This window comes from Ostrea edulis, chromosome 4 (assembly GCF_947568905.1).
Source record: "Ostrea edulis chromosome 4, xbOstEdul1.1, whole genome shotgun sequence".
NCBI lineage: Eukaryota > Metazoa > Mollusca > Bivalvia > Ostreida > Ostreidae > Ostrea > Ostrea edulis.
Window position 1 is genome coordinate 79,803,303 of NC_079167.1, and position 20,579 is coordinate 79,823,881.

At 32.8% G+C, this 20,579-nt stretch overlaps 2 protein-coding genes across 4 annotated transcripts; one reads left to right on the top strand and one right to left on the bottom strand.

The window, feature by feature from the left end:
• Positions 1-3,392: 3,392 nt before the first annotated feature.
• On the top strand, positions 3,393-4,646 carry LOC130053866 (BTB/POZ domain-containing protein 2-like). Its single transcript, XM_056161494.1, has one exon. It carries the CDS (start codon positions 3,393-3,395, stop codon positions 4,644-4,646), a length of 1,254 nt encoding a protein of 417 aa, XP_056017469.1.
• A 2,971-nt stretch (positions 4,647-7,617) lies between these two features.
• On the bottom strand, positions 7,618-19,748 carry LOC130054340 (uncharacterized). 3 transcript variants are annotated; one of them, XM_056163873.1, is made up of 10 exons: positions 19,578-19,748; positions 17,968-18,024; positions 17,601-17,657; positions 16,750-16,803; positions 15,562-15,615; positions 15,309-15,356; positions 15,153-15,203; positions 13,892-14,768; positions 13,215-13,247; positions 12,106-12,138 (listed from the first exon to the last, which is right to left on the bottom strand). In XM_056163873.1, exons 1-8 carry the CDS (start codon positions 19,596-19,598, stop codon positions 14,706-14,708), a joined length of 405 nt encoding a protein of 134 aa, XP_056019848.1. In that variant the 5' UTR covers positions 19,599-19,748; the 3' UTR covers positions 12,106-12,138; positions 13,215-13,247; positions 13,892-14,705. The 3 variants fall into 3 exon arrangements, with proteins under 3 accessions (XP_056019850.1, XP_056019851.1, XP_056019848.1); XM_056163875.1 differs by lacking the exons at positions 15,153-15,203; positions 15,309-15,356; positions 15,562-15,615; ... (2 more) ...; positions 17,968-18,024; positions 19,578-19,748 and adding exons at positions 7,618-8,031; positions 8,399-8,578; positions 10,581-10,700; positions 11,725-11,754 and having other exon boundaries at positions 13,892-14,676; XM_056163876.1 differs by lacking the exons at positions 13,215-13,247; positions 15,153-15,203; positions 15,309-15,356; ... (3 more) ...; positions 17,968-18,024; positions 19,578-19,748 and adding exons at positions 7,618-8,031; positions 8,399-8,578; positions 10,581-10,700; positions 11,725-11,754 and having other exon boundaries at positions 13,892-14,676.
• Positions 19,749-20,579: the final 831 nt, after the last annotated feature.

A 20,579-nucleotide genomic window follows, 5' to 3' on the forward strand; every position in this document is an offset into this window, starting at 1 on the left:
TTTACCAAAATTGTGAAATTCATGGACCCATGGTCAGGGGTTCTATTGATCATAGAGTAAAAGTGCATAAATTCTTTCGAACAGTATATTTAGCAGACAAATTAAGTGCATGATTTATAATGATGAACAAGGAGGCCTCTACCAAAATTGTGAAAATTCATGACCCCAAGTTGGAGTTTTGGGGCCTGCTTTACAAAACAACTAACGACAAATTCGCAAATTTTAAATTGTTTTACACACACAGTTATAACTTTAAATGAATAAATTAAAACGTGTCTGAGACTTAATTTTCAGCATTATTTTTCACTATTTTACATTGCAGTGAATGGTCTAGTTTACAATAAACGAGAAAATTCCAGTGTGTAAAGTTTGTCATAAGTCGCAAGTTCTTTTGTAAAACGCGCCCCTGGTATTAGGACAGGGCTCTATTTATGATGAGCTATCTTATATTGAGAATGCATTAATTCTTTGAAAGCTCCTCACCTTCTAGGTATTTAGCAAACAAACTAATTCATACAAGTGCACAGATATGATGAGCAAGCTCTGAATTGGGGGTTCTGTTAAGGTGGGGCTCTATTACGATCACGTGGGAATTTTACTCTGCTGTAAGGGAAGTTATTCCCCTTTGTTATTCAACTATAATTAATCACTGTAAATAGTATAATTGATAGATAAATCGAATGAAAGAATTATGCTCGATTGTAACTGATAATAACCAGACTAAGAATTTTGTTGATCCCTGATCATCCTATTCCTCTTGTTTTGGGGCAACATCATCTGTCACTATTTTGTAAGTAAATTAGACATTCCTTGGATCCTTTACATGGTTGCTTTATACTCAGGTGACTGTCAAGGTCCTTCTGCCTCTTATTGTATTATTATAGAAACTTTATACTTATGATTCTCTCTTCCTTTTTTTTTTTTTAGGTTCATCACAATATGTGCATCTGGTTGATAGAGATATTGTCCCTCATTTACAGAGACTTGTTACTAATAATTATAAGGAGATTGACAAACATTTTATTGATGTTGCCTCTTCCATCTTGGATTTTTATGAACTGCCACATCCCGAGACCATAACTGACTGGACTACTGCCCGTGAATTGTATATATTTCTGAGCAATTGTATGCAGCAAATAGTAAATTAAACTGTAATAATTTTCAGACACGCTTATATTACTGTATTTTATATTAACACAAATGGTGTTGAGAGTAATTGTCAGTCTTAGCTGTTGTTTTTCTTGATCTTTTGTTTGCTCACCTGAATAAAAGATGAAAGTAATATTTTTTATTGGGACATACTGTTTTTTTTTCTGTCTGTAATTCTGTCTGAAACTTGCTAACAACTTTTGAACAGTAAGTGCTAAAAATTTGATATTTCGCATGAGTGTCCCTTGTGACAAGACCTTTCCGTAGGTACATGTGTACCAACATTTTTTACCCTGTGACCTTGACGTTTAAATTTGATATTGGTCATTAATTTCTAAATGGTTAATATTAGAGCTTTCATATTGCACATGAGCATTTCTTGTGACAAGATCTTTCTACTGGTACCAAGATATTTGTCCTTGTGACATTGGCCATCTTTGGAAGTGGCCATTATCAGGGGCATTTGTGTTTCACAAACACATCTTGTTCTGATTACATGTTGTCCATCTGTCTGTTAACTTTTCATATTTTGGAATTCTTCTAAACCACTGGACCAATCCAATGTAGTAAAGTTTAAGAGCTATTCTCTGTAACCACTTAAACTCTTGCCACGTATTGTCACCAATTTTGATGAAACTTTGGCGAATTATGATCCTTAAAGATATGGTGGGGCCACAATTGGTACACAAATTTTACATTGGAATATAATGGCAAAATTTCAAGAACATGATCATAAAATGTGATAGCAATTTAGTTCATAGAGGATACTTTTTTTTTACCATTGAATGTAAAGGATAAAATGTTTGGTGCATGTAAAAATCTTTTTGGTTCAGATTAATTATTTATGTAGACATTATGTAGACATTGCCTTTAGTTGTTGACTTCTAATTTACATGTAGAACACCATTACAAAAGGTCATGCTATGCATCAGATGTATAAAATGAAATTGCTTTTGTTTACTTGTAAACAATGTTGTTTTTTATGTTTTGTGCATGATGTCTCATGTCTTTTGCATTTCATTTAATTAAACTACATGTAAAGTAATATACATTGAAGTTGTAACTTGTGCCCAGAGTATAGTTTAGGGTGTCTCAACTCAGGGGCTTGAGGATTTTCCAAAGAATACATGTGTCACCTCCTTCATTAAAAGATATAAATGAAGCTAAAGGTGTTCATTTCTTTTATTAGAATACAAGCAATATAATTTATGCACAGAAAAAAAAACAGCACAGATAGTCAGACCACTATAGAGTAGTACATCATAAAGTGTGATGATTAAATAAAAATAAGATTCCCCACTCTTGGAGCTAAAATGAGTAACAAAATTGAGATTCTTAAAAATAAAAAAGTTAATTTATTCAATCATGTTTATGCAACAATCCTTGAAAGAGTTGTCGTTACTGTCCTCCTATAAAATTTTCATACAACTATTGGAATGAATTTCAGTTTGTGTATTTAATGTTTGGTGAAAGTCAAGTGTCATATTCATCTAATTAATGTAGGAAGTTATCACAATTTCTCAAAACCCCAAAAGACAATTTAAATTAAGATTCATTGTTAATGAAGACTAGGTCAAAGGTCAAAGGTCAAGGTCAATTGGATTGTGGCAATGGAACTTTCCAAAATTTCTCGTGGCAAGCTGTGTATATGCTAATTAATACAGACTTGCCTCTAAAATGTCAAATATACACAGTAAAACTTGTCTATCTGGACAGCACTGGTTAACAGTAGCAACTAGCCGGATTGAAAACACTGAATTAGACATTTTGATCAATGGAATTTACAGAAAGGAATTGAAGTTAACATCATATTAGGCAAGATTTCAGAACGACATTGAGTTTAGACAAGTTTTATTGTACATGAACTGTATATCGGCACTGAAGTATTCTGAAAAGTAGGTCACAGGTCATGAAGTCGGTAATCCTGGTCATTTACAAAAGCTTTGTTCAAAGCAATACATGAGCAAAATATCAAATTCCTACCTCTAGCAATATCCAAGATTTAAAGTGTAACAGATTGATACAGTGTGCAAAGTGATCCCCAAGTGTTATTCTTAAACTGACACAAAAAACTTGAGTACATATATGTATTGCCCAATTTTAAAAAGATGTTGAAATTAGTTATAAAATTTCCAAATGTACCTAGATGTAATAGAACAGTAGAAAATATGTAATATATAACAATCAACATTTATCACATAAGATCAATTAATTTTCAAAATAACTTTTTTCAGAGAATTGTGATGGCTGCACTTGGCAATAAGCTGATTGAATCTTATAGGGACCAGCTTCACTGTGATGTAAATATCAAACTTAAAGATGGGACAGTTCGAGCCCTTAGAATAGTTTTAAGTTTGGGTTCAGATTGGTTTAGAGCACGGCTCAGTGAGAAATGGGAGTCAGAATCCAATGTCATTACTTGTGACATACACTCTACAGATGTCACAAAATTCATGATAGAGTATTTGTACATTTCTCAGATTGAAATTTCGGTTGAAAATATAGAGGAAATATACCAAATTGCAGACTATTATGGTGTGAAAGGCTTGATTGAAGAATGTATTCTCTTCCTGCAGGAAAGCATCTCCATTAAAAATTCACTAAAAATCCTTACAATAGCCCATAACAACCAAATAGCAACCATAAAGGCACAATGTCTTCAGTTTGTGGATCTTCATTTGGAAGATATTCTTGGTTTGGTTGCAGAGGATTTTTTGGATATCCCCTATGGATTGCTGATGGATATCATCACAAGAGACAGTCTCAGCATCCATGAAGAGCTTCTTTTCCGCAACATTGACATGTGGATAAGTACCATTAGGGAGGAAGAAAGAAAGGGTATCTTGTGGAAGGAAGTGATTCCTCATGTAAGGTTTGGCAGGATGTCCATGGATTTTTTCCTTGACCAAATAGCAACAATAGCTATCCTCGAAGATGCCTTTTCACTTCAAGTTATGCGTCACTTGTCCACATTAGATGACACGCTCCCCCTTCGGTACATTAAAAAAAGACAGAGTATAACTTGCAATGACATAGTTGTGCATCGTTTTATGAATTGCAGTTCTGAAAGTACATGGCTTGTGGACAATACCTTAAATGGAGACAGAATTTCTTTCAGCATCAATTCCGAAAATATGAAACTTAAAGGTCTTGTTGTGTATGGTAGAATAGAGGCACGTGGCATCTTTTCTGCAATGATTTACACTGAAAATGGACAAACTCTCCTGGTTAAAACACAATCAAAAGAACAATGCACAAATTATTCCAGTATTCACCTTCTGTTCCCTACACCATTGCTCCTGCTTAGAGATGCAGTGTACACTGTAGTCCTGAAAGTCATTGGTGGTCCAACCAGCTATGGAGTTGGAGGTCTGTCCAGTACTTCAGTTGTCTTGGGAGAAAATAATACTCTTACAGTAAAGTTTTCAGGAGCAGGATGTGGACACACCAACGTTCACACTGGGCAAATTAAAAGACTTATTTTCAAGCAAGTGTAATTTACCTTAACATGTATTAAAGGGACTGGTTTATGTTTTTCAAAAGAAATATTTTTCATTTTGGATGGAAAGAAAATAAAAAATATAGCTCATTTTATGCCAATTCAACTTAATTAGTAGATTATCATCCAGGGTCAGCAAAAAGTATGGGGCGGGTGGGAGGATTTTATTTTTTATTTTCTGAGAAAAATATTAAAGACAAATGAGGTTTTTTTTCCCCAACAGATCCGCATCATTTAATGGCAGATGGATATCAATCTATGCTATTTTCATACACTAATTCCAGGTTAAGCTTTAATTTAAGGATATAACAGAAATATACCTAACTTCTTCAAGATTTACGTCTGTAAGAACGCGAGAAATTAAGAAAACCATATAAATCTACTTTCTTCGTATGACTTTTCACGTTCCTATACCGGAAATGTAAACAAGAAGTCTAAATACCGGAGTCGGACATGAAAATATTCCGAAAATCGCAAAAAAAAAAAATTCGGACGGGCCAATTTTTGAGGGGCGGGCGGGGATGATAATCTATCAATTAAGTTGAATTGGCCTTATGTTGACAACCAAAAGAATGTAAGGATAAGAGCAATATTTTAGCTTTGATTCTGTGTTATGTAAACACAATCTAATTAAAATTAGATGTTAGATCCGCTCACATACTCGCTACACTAAGTGTAGCGAGTATGTGAGCGGATCTAACATCTAATTTTAATTAGATTGATGTAAACAAAGACTATAGTTTTTTATGTAAACTAGCAAACCATTGGAACATTAATTTTGTAATTTAAAGCATCTTCATTTTGTACAATCACAAATTTTAACTTTTAAATGACATATTTTACTTGAAGTATACCCCAGATGCAATATATATATATAATAAACTTTGACCAATATCCATTTACTTTAAAAACTCCGTAAACAATAACACACCGCAATCTTTGTTTTCAAAACACATAATAAAATCCCTATAATAAGCTTCCGTCATGATGAATAGCCTTAATTTTTTCTGAAACCTTGTAAAACATATTGGACTGTAGATCTTAATTATCTATTCTAAAGTGAAAAACAAAATTTGGAGGAAAGGCATGAATCAGTCCCTTTAAAGTCATAGGATAATCCAAGAACAGGGTTATAGGAATTCGTAAAAAAGTTATTGCAATTATCACAAACGTTTCTAATAAATTTGTCTTCATGTGATAATGTGTTATTTTGAAGTGTTTTTAAACTTAAAATAATCTAAAATTAAGTATTGATATACCAATTAAATACTTGTAAATAAATAATACAAATTTAATACTTAAATAAAATACATGTACATATTACTAACCAGCACCGCACGTTTCTATTACTGAAGTATAACCAGAGTTATCTTTCTTTAGAATAAGAGTTGTCTTTAGTGTTTAATTCATTCAAAACAAGTATAGGCAGATGACTAGTTTAGAGGTTATGCATTTTTTTCTGCTATGTTACCTACTTTCATCACCCATGAAACAACAATGAAAGCATTTTATTGTTTAAATGACCGTGGCAATGACATTTCTTGAAATTATATGTGAACTTGTATACAAACTAGGAAGAATCATATTAAAACTGGTGTCTGGCCCCTTCAGTTTTCCATAGTTTTCAACATAGACATCCGTTATATGTCTATGTGTTCAAAAAACGTTTTTTAGGATCATCTTGAACTTAAAAGTGGAAAATTAAGACTTGCGGTACATATTATTTGCCTAAATGTATTTATGAGCTTCTAACAAGGAACAGTGTAGTAAACATGATAGTTGATTGATTTTTGTGGTTTTTCGCCACACTCAACAATTTTTCAGTTATATGGTGGCGCCCAGTTTTTATTGGTGCAAGAGAGAACCCAGATACAATGTACCTGGTAAGAGACCACCAACCGTCCGAAAGTAAACTGGGAAACTTTCTCACTTACTAGTGCAAGCGGGATTTAAACCTGTGCCAACCAGAGGCGAGAGAGAGGCCATATGAGAGTAAATTAAACTTGCCTACATACCAAATATCAAGGGCCCCAATGTCAAAAGACAAAAATTATGGTCCACACAAAAATTCTACTATTTGATCTTTAAATAAAAGGTCAAGGGTCAGCAACAATGGTCATGACACACTGTCTTATCATGGTATACCCACATACTAAATATCAAAGGCTTATGTCAAAAGACAAAAAAGTTATGGCCCAGACAAACTTTGTACGAGAGGCGGAAGAAGAATTCACACTGAAACAATATGTCCCCATTCTTGGAAGGGGAGACAATTATTAGTGAAATTGAATCATTAAAACTTGGAGGAGTAGCATACTGAAAAATTGTTTACTGACAAATGGACACCTAACTGTGGTATGAGCTTTTCTGGCCTCTGACCAGTAGAGCTAAAAATCATGTCTGTGATTGATTGAATATTGTTTAACGTGTATTATTTAATGTAAAAAATGGATTTGGAGAAAGGAAGACTGGGGTAGATAATCAAAATATTATAATTTCTATGATATACGTAGAAATTTCCTTGAACTTACTAAACTACTGTGAAATCACCAATTTGTGTGTGTGTGTGTGGTGTGTGTGGGTTAATTATCATTGTTTTTGAGGTATGACTTAGGAATCCATGAATTCATGTCCACCATGAAATGTAAAATTTAATATACATAACTGCTTTATAACATTTCGTCAAACCCAAAATCAAATACCCATGAACAATGTTTTTTTCCTTGAACCTCGAAAATTTGACCCCAAGAAAATGTAATTTTACAGTATATATTATCCTTGTTAGGCAAGCTAGGTGGGGGGGACTATACATTCAAAACATACAGTTCTTAATTTAGCTTCACAAGATTAAGTCCAAAATAAAGCTTGTGCTTCTTAAATAACTGTCCTCAGCTTATTTTCTACATCATGTCAGTAATTAACCAAATCTGCATAGTTTTAAAGGTGAAAAAATAATCCACTCTATGAGCAATAGCAAGAAGAAATTTTATCAATGACTTGCATTGCATTTTACATACATGTACAACTCTTTTAATGTACATCATACTGTATTAATTGATAATTGGTATAATTGAAATATGCAATTGGAACAATATGCATTTAATGATGAACAAAAGAATACATAGATATACATGTAAATTCAAATCTTGCTAGTCATACAATACATGTAAATGTCAATATTTTTTGTTCAATCAGTTCAATAGTTCATTGCATGTAGTAAAATGCAAACATTAATGTATCTACAGAATATGACCCATCTGCATGATGAGTGGAGTATAAGGTGTCAATTGAATAAAACAACAGACAGTGGATGGCAATGAGCATTCGTAACTTCAAAGTAATACATTCCCATAGTTTGTAATGGTGTCATCCATTAAGAAGTTCTGAAATGTAACATGTGTCATTATCAATAACATTGTTAAATATAAAGGTACATATTAATAAATCATATATAAAAAGGTTAATGTTTTTAATATGATAATTTCAGTGTTAATCTAAAAAGTATTCTTTTCTAGAGCTGCCTTCTGGGTTATGCACAATCTTATATTCAGCAGTACAATACTACATGTAAATGTATAAATGTACATAAGGAAAACAATGTTTTAAAGTGTCTTCATTATAACTTACAATGAATTTTTAATTATAGAAGTATGATTCCAAAAGTTTACCCTGATAAGAAATACAGATACAAGTATCAGTAATGTTGCAAATTTCTTTCAGAATGATAAAACTTGTTATATATGTACTTGCCCCTTCCTTTATAATCAGTGCATCTGGAAGTGATGAAATTAGTAAACTGTGGCTAGCGTCTAGCTCCCAACAGTGTTTGCAGTTTGCAGTAGGGCATTTTAATGGCGCCATGCATTCCAGATGAAATACTGGAGGCAGAATTTCAGCCTCCACTTCTTTACAAATGTATGTGAAAATACTCTGAAAGAAAAACAAGAGGTACTGTGAGCAATGCTCACTAAGAATACCCCCCGCTTACCCCAATCTCCCAAAGGGTGTTGGTAATAGGTATAAACTACCTCTTTTCTGAGTGTAAAAAACAAATGGCATGACAAACCGAACCATATTGCTACTTCGATGTCCAGTGTGCGTGACCTTTGACCTTTTGACCCCAAAATCGATAGGGAACATCTTCATCCCATGGGTAGTCCATATGTATGATATGGTGACGGTAGGTGGAAAGGATAAGGCTTTAGAGCCCGGAAACCATTGCGTCTACAGACGGACGGACAACCCGATTCCAGTATACCCCCCCAAAACTTGTTGCGGGGGGTATAAAAAATATGATAATAAATATTGCTGACAAGAGGCCTATATGTAAATCTTTACCATCACCAGAATGTGAAATAGCCCTTAATTTTTGCCAAAGATGTCACATTTTAAGGGGGCACTTTCCTTTTCCTAAACATACAATACATCTCTTCAATTTGCACTGAAATTTTTTGTCATGAATTTCATGACTTTGGTAGAGGGTTTAAATGTTTTCAACTATGCATTTGTTTTTTCCTAGAAATAGGCAGGAATAGATTTTATAGTTTTATATTGTTTTTACTCCATTTCTTGTTATTATTACTATTCTCTTTTTCCTTATTTCTTCTCTGGTAATTATTTGTAATGCTCAACTAAATCACAATGGCCCTGCAGTTCTACATCATCACAGTTTCTCCCTATCTGTTCAACAGAGGATAAATTCCTATGTAAAAATTTGATAGCATATTATGGCCCAACCCTATTTCGAGGGAGGGGGTTGGTGTTGTAACGATTTAAACAAACTTGATTTACACAATCAATGAAGCCTTCATATGAGTTTTCTCTTTTTTGGTCTAGTAGATGATTTTTAAATGATGCCATTAAATTTTCAAAACGTCTTAATTATCTCCCCTTGAAAGAGAGTGTGGCTCTCCATTTGAACAAACTTCTATCAACTTGACCCAAGGATGCTTTCTGGCAAGTTTGGTTGAAATTGACTCAAATAGTTCTGGAGAATAGGAATAAATGTAAGTGGAAAGTTTACAGACAACACACAACAAACTCCAAACAACAGAGAAAAAGATGGGCACAGGGCACTAATAAATAAACAAGAGGTCTATGGGCCACATCACTCACCGGAGCACTTTGGCTACAGAAAAGCAGAAATCAGTTCAGAATTGAAAAGTTTAAATGTATACATGTTAGTGTTTCCAACCTACCACCCAGGGGGGTATGACTTGAACAAACTTGAATCTACACTAACTAAGGATATTTCCATATTTCTCTGACTAAATATAGCATACCCGGTAAAAAGATTTTTTTTTTTTTTAAACTATATATTTCAATTTAAAACATTGATCTTCTATAATGGTCCGTTCTTCCCCCGGGGGTCATGATTTGAGCATTAACTTGAATCTACAATGCCTGAGCATGCTTATGTATAAATATGACTAATGATGACTTTGCTCTTCTTGAGAAGATTTTTAAAGATACTTCCTCTATATTCAAATATAAAACTCTGATCCCCTGTTGTGGCCCTACCCTATCCCTGAAGGTCATGATTTGAATATACAGTATGTTATGAAGCTTTCATAAGTTTCATATTTTCTGGCCCAGTGGTTCTTGAGAAGATTTTTAAAGGATGCCACAAAATTTTCAAAAATTATCAGTTATTTCCCCTCGAAAGAGGAACAAACTTCATTTGAACAAAATTTAATCCTTCACCCCAGAATACTCTGTAACAAGTTTGGTTGAGATTGGCCCAGTGGTTTTGGAGAAAAAGATGAAAATGTGTAAAAAGTTAACAATGACGATGCCAACGACAGACAACGGACAAATTTGGATCAGAAAACCACACTTGAGCCTTTAGCTCAGGTGAGCTACAATGACTACATTTGTAAATTGAGTCTTTGACGTGGGTGAAACAATAAAATAGGAAGTAGAATAATGTTACCTGCAGAGTGTCATCTTTACAGAATGGTCTTGTAAAGGACATCCCCCCATGGTCTTCGTATATTATTGTTATAACTTTTCTCTCCTTATCGGGAAATGCTATGACAGTGTCTTCTGCCATCTGCAAAAACAATTGATACATAATTAATTCAACATAAATTTTTAAAACTAAAACTGCACAATATTTTGTGAATTATTCAGAAAAGTCTGTGACATGGCCTGTCTGGACTTTCATGGCTTTAGCTCTTTGAGAAGCATAACTATCAATAAGATTCATGAATCATGTATGCACTTCTTAGTTTAAGAAGCTTTAATGAACTGTTATTATAATGAAAAGCACAAATAAACCTCACACGTGTATTGTCAAAAATATGCTAATATTATTCAATTGTTCATGCACATTATCATTAGAATACGCAACTTCCAAGATATCAGCTCTTCTGTGATGGAGGTACGTTTAGTATTCTGTTGAACACTAGGTGGGTACAAGATGTACACATATATTATAGATTAGCACTGTAAATAAGGATAAAATTTATGAAACCATAAATTTTGTTCATATCAGCCGTTGGTATACATTAAACTGACCATATCAAGAATAATATTTGTTGAATTAGGCCATGAAATCAAAATTTGAAATAATTTTTATTTCCTCAAGTGCAAGAGTGATATACTTTAATCAAAGAAAAATGAGATTATCGATTTTTTTTTTTTTTTAGCTTTTTTATTATTGAATAAACTTACTAATATTGTGTGTTCCTGCAGTCTGTGTGGTTGCATGTCTGATAATCGGCCTTTAGGCAATATATGAAGGCAGTGATGAGCATTTGTACCCACCACGTGTGCATGAAAGTATGTTTTGTGTCTCACTGTGCGTAAGAGTTCCACAAAGGGAACGAACTATTGGGCAACTCGGAAATTGCGTATTAGACCCAGGTGACCTCAAGAAGGTATATAAAACAATTTTCTATCAATTTTCAACATGAAAGTCCACCACGTTAAGAAATCCAGATACACACAAGTTGGTTCTATAAAAGTTCTGTTACTGAAGATGTACCTATTAAATTGTAATTTTTATGTCTTTTTTATATATATTACTGTTTGAGATGGATGAAACATGGAGAAAACTCCACGCATTTACAAACCTTTCTTCTCTTTATCTTCATTTCCATGAGCTGGAAAAGATTTTTATCAATTGAAAATAATCTGAATTCTTAGAATATGTAAAATCAAGAAACACATGGAATAAAAACAGCCACAACAACACAACACTTTTTTTCCCACAAAACAAAGTACAGTATCTAAGATTTCTGTTGAACTTTACTTTGATATTTATTTCAATATTGATTGGACAGGAAAATACATAAAAATATGCATACATTTAAAAATGAATATATAGTAAAGAAGTTTGCTTTATGAAGTTCATAGAATTTACAGTGTTGTAACACATGAACATTTTCTTTGGCCCTCATTCCCATAATTTAATTTACTGATCATTTATAATCACTGTTGTACCAAGTACTTACATCAAAGAACTCTTTTACCTCCAGGTCTATGATCTGTAAATGAAAAAATTGTCTTATATTTGATAAGTTATTTCAGGAAATTCAGAACAAGAGGCCCACAGGCCTCATCGGTCACATGATTATTAGTGAAAAAGTATCACTACTCCAAAGGGCTATGAAACCTACAATTTTTTTTTACTGTTCTGAATATCTAAGCTAAATTCTAATGTTCAGCAATAGTATAAAACAAGATTTAAAAAAATACAATTTTTTTTTCATCCTTACCTGCTCTTTCTAATTATCCATTTAATACCAATTTAGTATCAATAACACTAAAGAAGATGTTATTTAAGTGTTTTACATATAAACACTATATAGTAAGTTTGGCCCCACCCAGAGGTCAAAACCCCTACCCCGGGAATAATGAAATTTACAATTTTGGTGGAGGCTTTCCTGCTCTACATCACTAGGCATTTAGTTTTTCTTACACATGTGCGGTTGTAGAGAAGATTTTTGAAAATTGGTCAATTTTGGCCCCGCCCCTAGAGCCTCAGGGGTGCTGGAGTCCTGAAATTTATAATTTATGTCCCCCTTGTCCCAAAGATGATTCATGCCAAGTATAAAAGAATTGGACTAGTAGTTATCAAGAAGAATTTAAAAATGTTATCAATATGGTTCATTTTAAGTAAGAAGGAGTTATGATATAAATTGTCATTGCAAAAGAACTAAAGTTATTATACAGAAACCATATCATGCAACTTATGATTTTCTGAAATAAAGCGTGAAAACTAAAGTGTTACACACACTGACACAAACTGAATGACAGACAGTCAGACTACAAGACTTAGACAAAGAAAATTATTTTCATTAAACTATGATGAACGCGTTATCTTTTCCATAGTACAAGTCAGTATACAATGTCCTGATCATTGGGCTCTGCAAATTAAATGATTTTATTTTTCATAACTTATAATGCACTGTAAATACATATGAACTTCAGTATCTTGAACACTGATACCTTGAATACCAAATATATATATATGTTTACAATGTAAGTGATTTGGAAGTCCCAAGCACTATTTAGCTATATTACTTATATAACATACCACATACAGACATAGATAACTTACTGGTGAATCCTCAATTCTGTCCTCCTTTGAAAGCTTAAAACAGGAAAAGTAAGTATATGGTTAAGAATTTCAAGGTAGATGAATATGGGTATGGCAAACAATGTCCCTCACATGGTCTGCCCATTAAGAGGTAACATATACATGATCAATATCCCATCAATGATGACTAAGTACACATGATCCACATTTAATTAATTACACTTAGCGCTTTTGCCGTGTAGTTCGGCTCTTCAGAGTGTAACAAGTTTTACATTGTACAATGTACTTGTTATGGCGCACATATATATATATATATATATATATATATATATATATATATATAGTCAATTACAATTGTTACAGTCCAGGATACAGTGGAATCTTAGGATTCTTATGAAATTATAATTTCCTGGATTGCCATTTCTTTAAAAGGTTCTTCAGTGTGTAATTTCATGATTTAATTTTATGAAAATAAATAAAGATCAAATTTAATAATTCTTTAAGGAGGGGTACCCATGAAATTCACAAAAACTGAGATAGTGCAGATTCAACAATAATTTCACAGGAAGCCATCCATTAAATCATCAACCCTATAGTGTCTTACACAAAGAGTAAATCACTGGGTGCAATCTGATGGCTTATAACTAAATGTAAATACTTATAGTTATCCACAAAAATATACAATGTCATTCACATACAGAGTTAGCCTTGGCATCTGTAATTTCTGAAGGTGTTGGGTATACCTCAATGTCAGGAAGCTCAAAATCATCAGAAATTTAAAAGAAAAAAATTAATAAAACAGTATGTACAAAGATTAGTTAACACAATGCATAATTCTGAAATTTACAAGTGTTATGAAAAAGAACATTAAAAACTATACATGTATATTCATTATTGTATGATAACTTAAAGCTGAATATGACTTGTAAATAGCTATATGCCATATTAGTTTCCCTATCTCCAATATCACCACAAGGGTATATAATTATACCTTTCTCATTTGTTTTACCTGATTGCACACCTGGAACTCCTGGCTGACATGTAGTATTTCTTACATTATGTCTATAATGTTTACATTTTATTTCGCTATGTTACGTGCATTTTGTGTTTGTTTGTATTGCATTGACCTGTGCTATTGCTGTTACTTTTTCTCCTGAAGTGGTATAGTCGCACACATTTGATAATTTATTGAAACGGAGTAACAATGGCTATGTAAGATGTACGTCCACACAGGTCATAACCATACACTGAAATACTTGGAACCATGAAGAATTTAGGGGCTTATAATAGGGGCTGAAGAAAAGGGGGAGCAAAGATAAATATGGGGACAAGCCTTTTAAGAGTCGTGTTCAGTTTTCATTGAATTTTTTTTATTTTTTACTTTTATTAATGCATTAAAATTTCAATATGATATACAAGTACATGGCTTATTCAACTTCTTCATTTCAATGATTAAGAAATGTTAACAAAATGTAATTTTATACAATATTTTTATCAAAATTAATGTGCAATCTAATGACTTACCCTCAATGATTCATCTTCATTACAGGTCTTTGATTTGTCTGTTTTTGGTGACTGCATAGAGAAAAAAAAGACATGTACTGTGGAATCATTAAATTCATGGCCGCTCAATTTTTGAGGACACCCCCCCCCAATCAACGAATTTAAATCCTCAACAAATTATGGAAAATAGTATTAATTCATTGATCATACAAATGACTTTATAAGTGGGTCAAGGTCAAAAGTTTTGGGGCGGGCACCCCTCCTCCATACCATCTCCTTATGTTCCAAGTTTGAAGTCTTAAAAGTCAAAGGGTTCTCTAGTTAGGGCCTGGACAAAATTTGGTTGAAGAAGAAGAAGAAGAAAAATTACAAAAACAATATGTCTCCCCTTTGAAAGGGAGACATAATAAAGGGGAGACACAATTATAATTGTGGTAGAATTTAACATTGGGTTACCTTGACTGGCACATCTGTGTCTTCCTCCAAAGGGCGTTTAATCATGCGAGACTAAAATTTAACATTTCAAACATGTAAAACTATCTAATTAATTTGTCAAACCATGCTAAAGAAAATTTCATTTGATAAAGAATGTTTAAATCCAAAATAACTTACTGTCTGCACATCATCTCTCTCAGAGGAACTCTTTAATGGACACATTGGCTGAAAATGAATGCACATGCAGGTACAATTCAATTTAAATGACATTTCATATTTTGGTACAAAATGCTTTGTATATTTTTCATGACTTGGTAATAAAGATATTGGCTGGAAAATCATAGAAATTACCTTCTACAAAAATACATTCATATGGAAACATTCTGCCTATAAAAAAATTAACTAAGAATTGTAATACAGTATAACTTACTAAATTGACATTAGAAGTAACATCCATGGTACTGGTAGCTGTAGTCATCTTTGCCTGTGTCAGTGTTGACAAAATTAAGGTACATATAGAACACATTCATAAAAATCACAGGCTATAATAAGTAGTAGAGTGTATTTAAAAGTATAATGTACATGTATCTATATGTAAATGTACTACAGTGTACATAATTTAAAACTTGTTTCTGCATTACAAAAGAAACAAGAGGCACATGGGTCACAACACTCATCCGAGTCACTATAAAACCTTGAATATATATTGTGGGGGGGGGGGGGGGGGATGTCATATGATTTGAACAAATTTGAACAATTTATAATCTACACTTCCTGAGAAGGCTTCCATATAAATATGACTGTTTTTGAGAAGAAGATTGTACTTATATATTCCAGTGCAAAACCTTCATCCCCTATTGTGGCCCCAACCTAACCCCTGGGGTCGTGATTTGAACAATCTAGAATCTATACTTCATAAGAAAGCTTTCACATAACTTTCACCTCTTCCGGCCCAGTGGTTCTTGAGAAGAAGATTTTTAAAGATTTTTTCTTATGTAATTCAATGCAAAATGTTGATCCCCTATTATAACCCCACCCTACCCTGGGAATCATGATTTGAACAATTCTGAATCTACATTCTCTCAATAAGCTTCCACATATGTTTCACCTCTTCTGGCCAAGTGGTTCTTGAGAAGACAATTCTAAGAAATTTTCTTTATATATTTCAATGTAAAACTTTGATCACCTATTGTGGCACCACCCTTACCCTGGGCGTCATGATTTGAACAATTTAGAATAGACATTTCCTCTAGAAGCTTCCCTATAAATTTCACCTCTTCTGACCCAGTGGTTCTTGAAAAGATTTTTCAATGACCCCAACCTTATTTTAATTTTTCTGGATTACCCCCCCCCCTTGCAAGGGGCCCTGGGCCTTTATTTGAATAATTCAGAATCCCTTTTACCCAATGATGCTTTGTGCCATTTTGGTTAAAATTGGCCCAATGGTTCTTGAGAAGAAGTTAAAATGTGAAAAGTTTACAGACGGACAGACAAATGACGGACGGACACCAGGTGATCAGAAAAGCTCAATAACAACCTCCAGTTCAGGTGAGCTAAAAAGTTTGGTTTGCTGATGAAAAAACATTCAAAAACACTAAGCTCATTTTGATTTACTTACACTCTGTTCAACACTTTTTCCGCTTTTCTTTCCAAAACCTGATGGTCCCGGCATCTAGAAATAAGTTGACACTTCAAATAACCTAAATTTAAATTCATTGATCCCTGTAGGTGTTTAAGCTACGACCATTGCTACCCATAAAAGCTTATGAATAATATGCCGGTTTCGAGATACGCTCGAGTTATTTCCCTTTGAAGAACTCTCGTACATAGTAAGGCATGAAACAACTTGTTTACATGCGGGAGTGGGACGAATATTCATCACGACATAAGTGAATGTAATCATTAAGTCTCCCATACGCTGTTTAATCACCCGAATTCAAATGATAAACAAACTATTAGTAAGTGATAAGTATTCAGGGAGTAATTAGATACATGGAATTCTTATTGTATCACGTAATTTTATTGGTAATAGGTATCATATCCTGGATATTACTTTCAAATATGACATTGTTTTCATGTTTCTGCTTTAGTAAAACATTTCTTTCAATAGTATTTTGTGTTTCCAACATTTATATATTTAAAGAGAAGCCGCTATTAATACATTTTATTGTCTTCCTCACTGACAGTAGGTTCACTATGTCCCACTTAGGCCCTCAAAGTTCTACTAAATGTACCTCCTACACAGGAGAGCTCTTATCTCAAAACTGGCGTATTACAAGCACTGTCGGTATATGAGTTTTTTTTTTAAATAATTTGTACCAATGTGAAATTGTTGCAAACACATAACTTACCAGAAAGGAACAACTGGCATCAATTCAACATCATATCTTTTGATTGTAAAGCAGTGGCAGATTATAACTATTAAAGGGAAGCATTGAAAAATTGAATAGCATATCAAATTTAACCTACATTTGCATCATCTCTACATTCCTTCATTTCTTCTGTCTCAGTTCTACAGGACTGCAGCTGTAATGCATAAGAAGAAAATCTTGCATTCAAAATAACATTGTAATAATAGAATAAATAAAACATACATGTAATTCATATGTTTTTATGTTTCAAACAAAAAATAATTTTGCACCTTTCCAAATGACCACATATTTTAAAAGGATCCAATTGAAACTAACATCTTTATTCATATGTATTTGGTTTTGATTAAATAATAATTAGAATGCATGTACTCATAGACTTGTATGATACTATGCAATTACAATTTGAAAGTCCCACAAATACATGTTCATGTAACTTTGTGATTACAAGGAAACTGCATACTTACAGATTTGGATACCTTTAAACTCGGTAACTCCAAGTCATCATGGTCATCATCAAAAAACTAAATATAGAAAATTTCCACAAAGTTCAGTTATTTTCACTTCAAGAATTAATACATATGTACCTAAGCAAGGTGTGTTTGTGTTTCTCAATTTGGCTTGTAAGCACAAATAATAATAGCTTTGATCTTATATAAGCCTAATACGAATCACATTACTACTGTCATCTTCAAGGTATATCACACCTGTAAATGACCAATCAAAATTAACTTCCTCAATTTGTAGTTCCATATATACCTCAGAATTATCTTTTCTTCGATTAAATTCTTATTCAGTTTTAAAAAGTTTTGTACATCTGACAAGAATATTTAGTGTATTTTGTTGGAAAATGATCGTAACATGAGATATGGTTCTCATTTTGATTTGACTTCGAAGAAAATAAAAGTATCTGTATAAATCAATTGGCCTGACAATTTTTTGTCTCGATCTGTGAATAAAAGTTGTTAGTAAAAAAGTAAAAAAGAAGGAAAAAACATCAAGTAATGAAACACTCACAGTTTCCCTAAATGTTTTAGAATCTATGACATTTCAAAATTGTTAACAGTGGAATTTCACAAAATCACATTAAAATCCATCGTTGCAAACCACAGGATATAATGTTTCATTCTATTGTTCGTGATATAGAATGAAACAATGACCCGTTGATTGCGACGATTAAATCATATCATAATTTTTGCATTTGTCATCACCAGAATTGACAAGAAAATACTTCAGTTTCAACAACTTTATAACAACTTTGAACTCCGAAAATTTGTAGATGAATTATATGTTTTCATTTTACCGGTATATCCATATCTGAAGTGACATGTATGAAATAAAATAATATATGTATTGGACAATGGTGGTTTTCCATTGAACAAGCAAATGGTTGATTGACAGACAGGTCAATCACCAAATTGAAATAAAACAACAATCAAAGGAAAAAATATTCATACATAAAACTTCATTTAAAAAAACAAAACAATATAAACCTTTGGGATTTTCTGTCTGTTAAATTTTCCTACTATTTCGTGCCTTTCTAAAAGTATCAAAATTATTAAAACACTTAATTTTATTATGTAGGTGTGAGTGTAACTAATAAAAGATAAAACTATCCACATATGATTTGATGTCCTACATTTGCTATCGATACACAGTATTTCCAAGTCTTTCTAATTCTCAGAATATACATTTCTTCAAAGTCATGATAACAATTCCATACAAATTTAAGGCAAACATATCCTGTACAAAATGAGGCCTCATTTATTGTTTATTTCTTGACTAGGAATTATAAATGAACATTCTGACCCATAAGTCTATCATTCCACAAGTCATAAGGGAGAAAGCTTTATATATAAACATCTTGAACATTTACAGTAAATATTACTCTGAAAATTAATAACACTGTACATGCTATAACCTTCAAATCCAATTATAGTAATATGCATGTTACCAAATAACCATACATTGCTAAGTATTTGTGGATACAATCCATTATTTGACAAAAATTTAATGCTGTCATTATAAAGAGTTTAATGGAATTTTGACCAAAAACAAAGAACTTTCTGAGAGGTACCTTTTCCCTTGGCCATGGCATACACCTTCAAAGGTTTCTTTGGTACCTTCATACTCTCAAGTTCCAATAACGTAGCATCCTCATTCATTCGTTGTAATCCACTTCTCCCCATCACATAGGGAACAAACTCTATACTCCCTTTAAAATGTTCTCTCAGGGATGTCATCCAGTCCCGAGTAGTTTGCCCAGGACTGGTCGAGATCTTCACACATCCCGTCAAACCCTCTTCACAGGGAAAAGCTCTTTTAAGAGCTTTCTTGTTTTTATCCATAACATGGATTAACAATTCCTAAACAAATGTTGAAATGTATGTAGTTTGCTATAACTAATGCATGAAATATTGACATTCCACTGCATAACGCAATCTCTTACAATGGTATTGAAAAATACTGATAATTTACAAATACATGTATATCAACAATTAGTCACACATGTGGCTTGCTCATGCACAGTGTTAGAGAATGAAAATCAAATCTATTTACTTTTATTTCACAATTTCTCTTTTTGGACCCCAGTTTCGATTTTCTTCCAACATGCCCAAAACCATACTTCTCCTTCAATTTTGCTAAGCTTTCTTTTGCACCTATCAACAAATAAATATATATATATATATATATATATATATATATATATATATATATATATATATCAATTTCTGACATTTCAGTTACAGCACACTGTATGCCGATAATGGCTGTAAAGAAGGTAATGATATTTTGATAGCATTAATTATTCAGCTGAACTGATGAGTGTTATACATGAATTGTTGCTCTCTTTATTAATAAATGAATTGATGATATCAAAAATTTAATTGATGTGTTCTACAATTACATTGAAAAGAGCAATAATTATATTGATGTGCGCATCAATTCAACTAATCCTAGCAATAATTGAATTATTACTCTCTTCATTTGTAGTGTGCATTTAATATGCAATTTCCGAGTTGTCCAATAGTTCTTTCCCTTTGTGGAACTCTTATGCACAGTGAGACGCAAAACATAC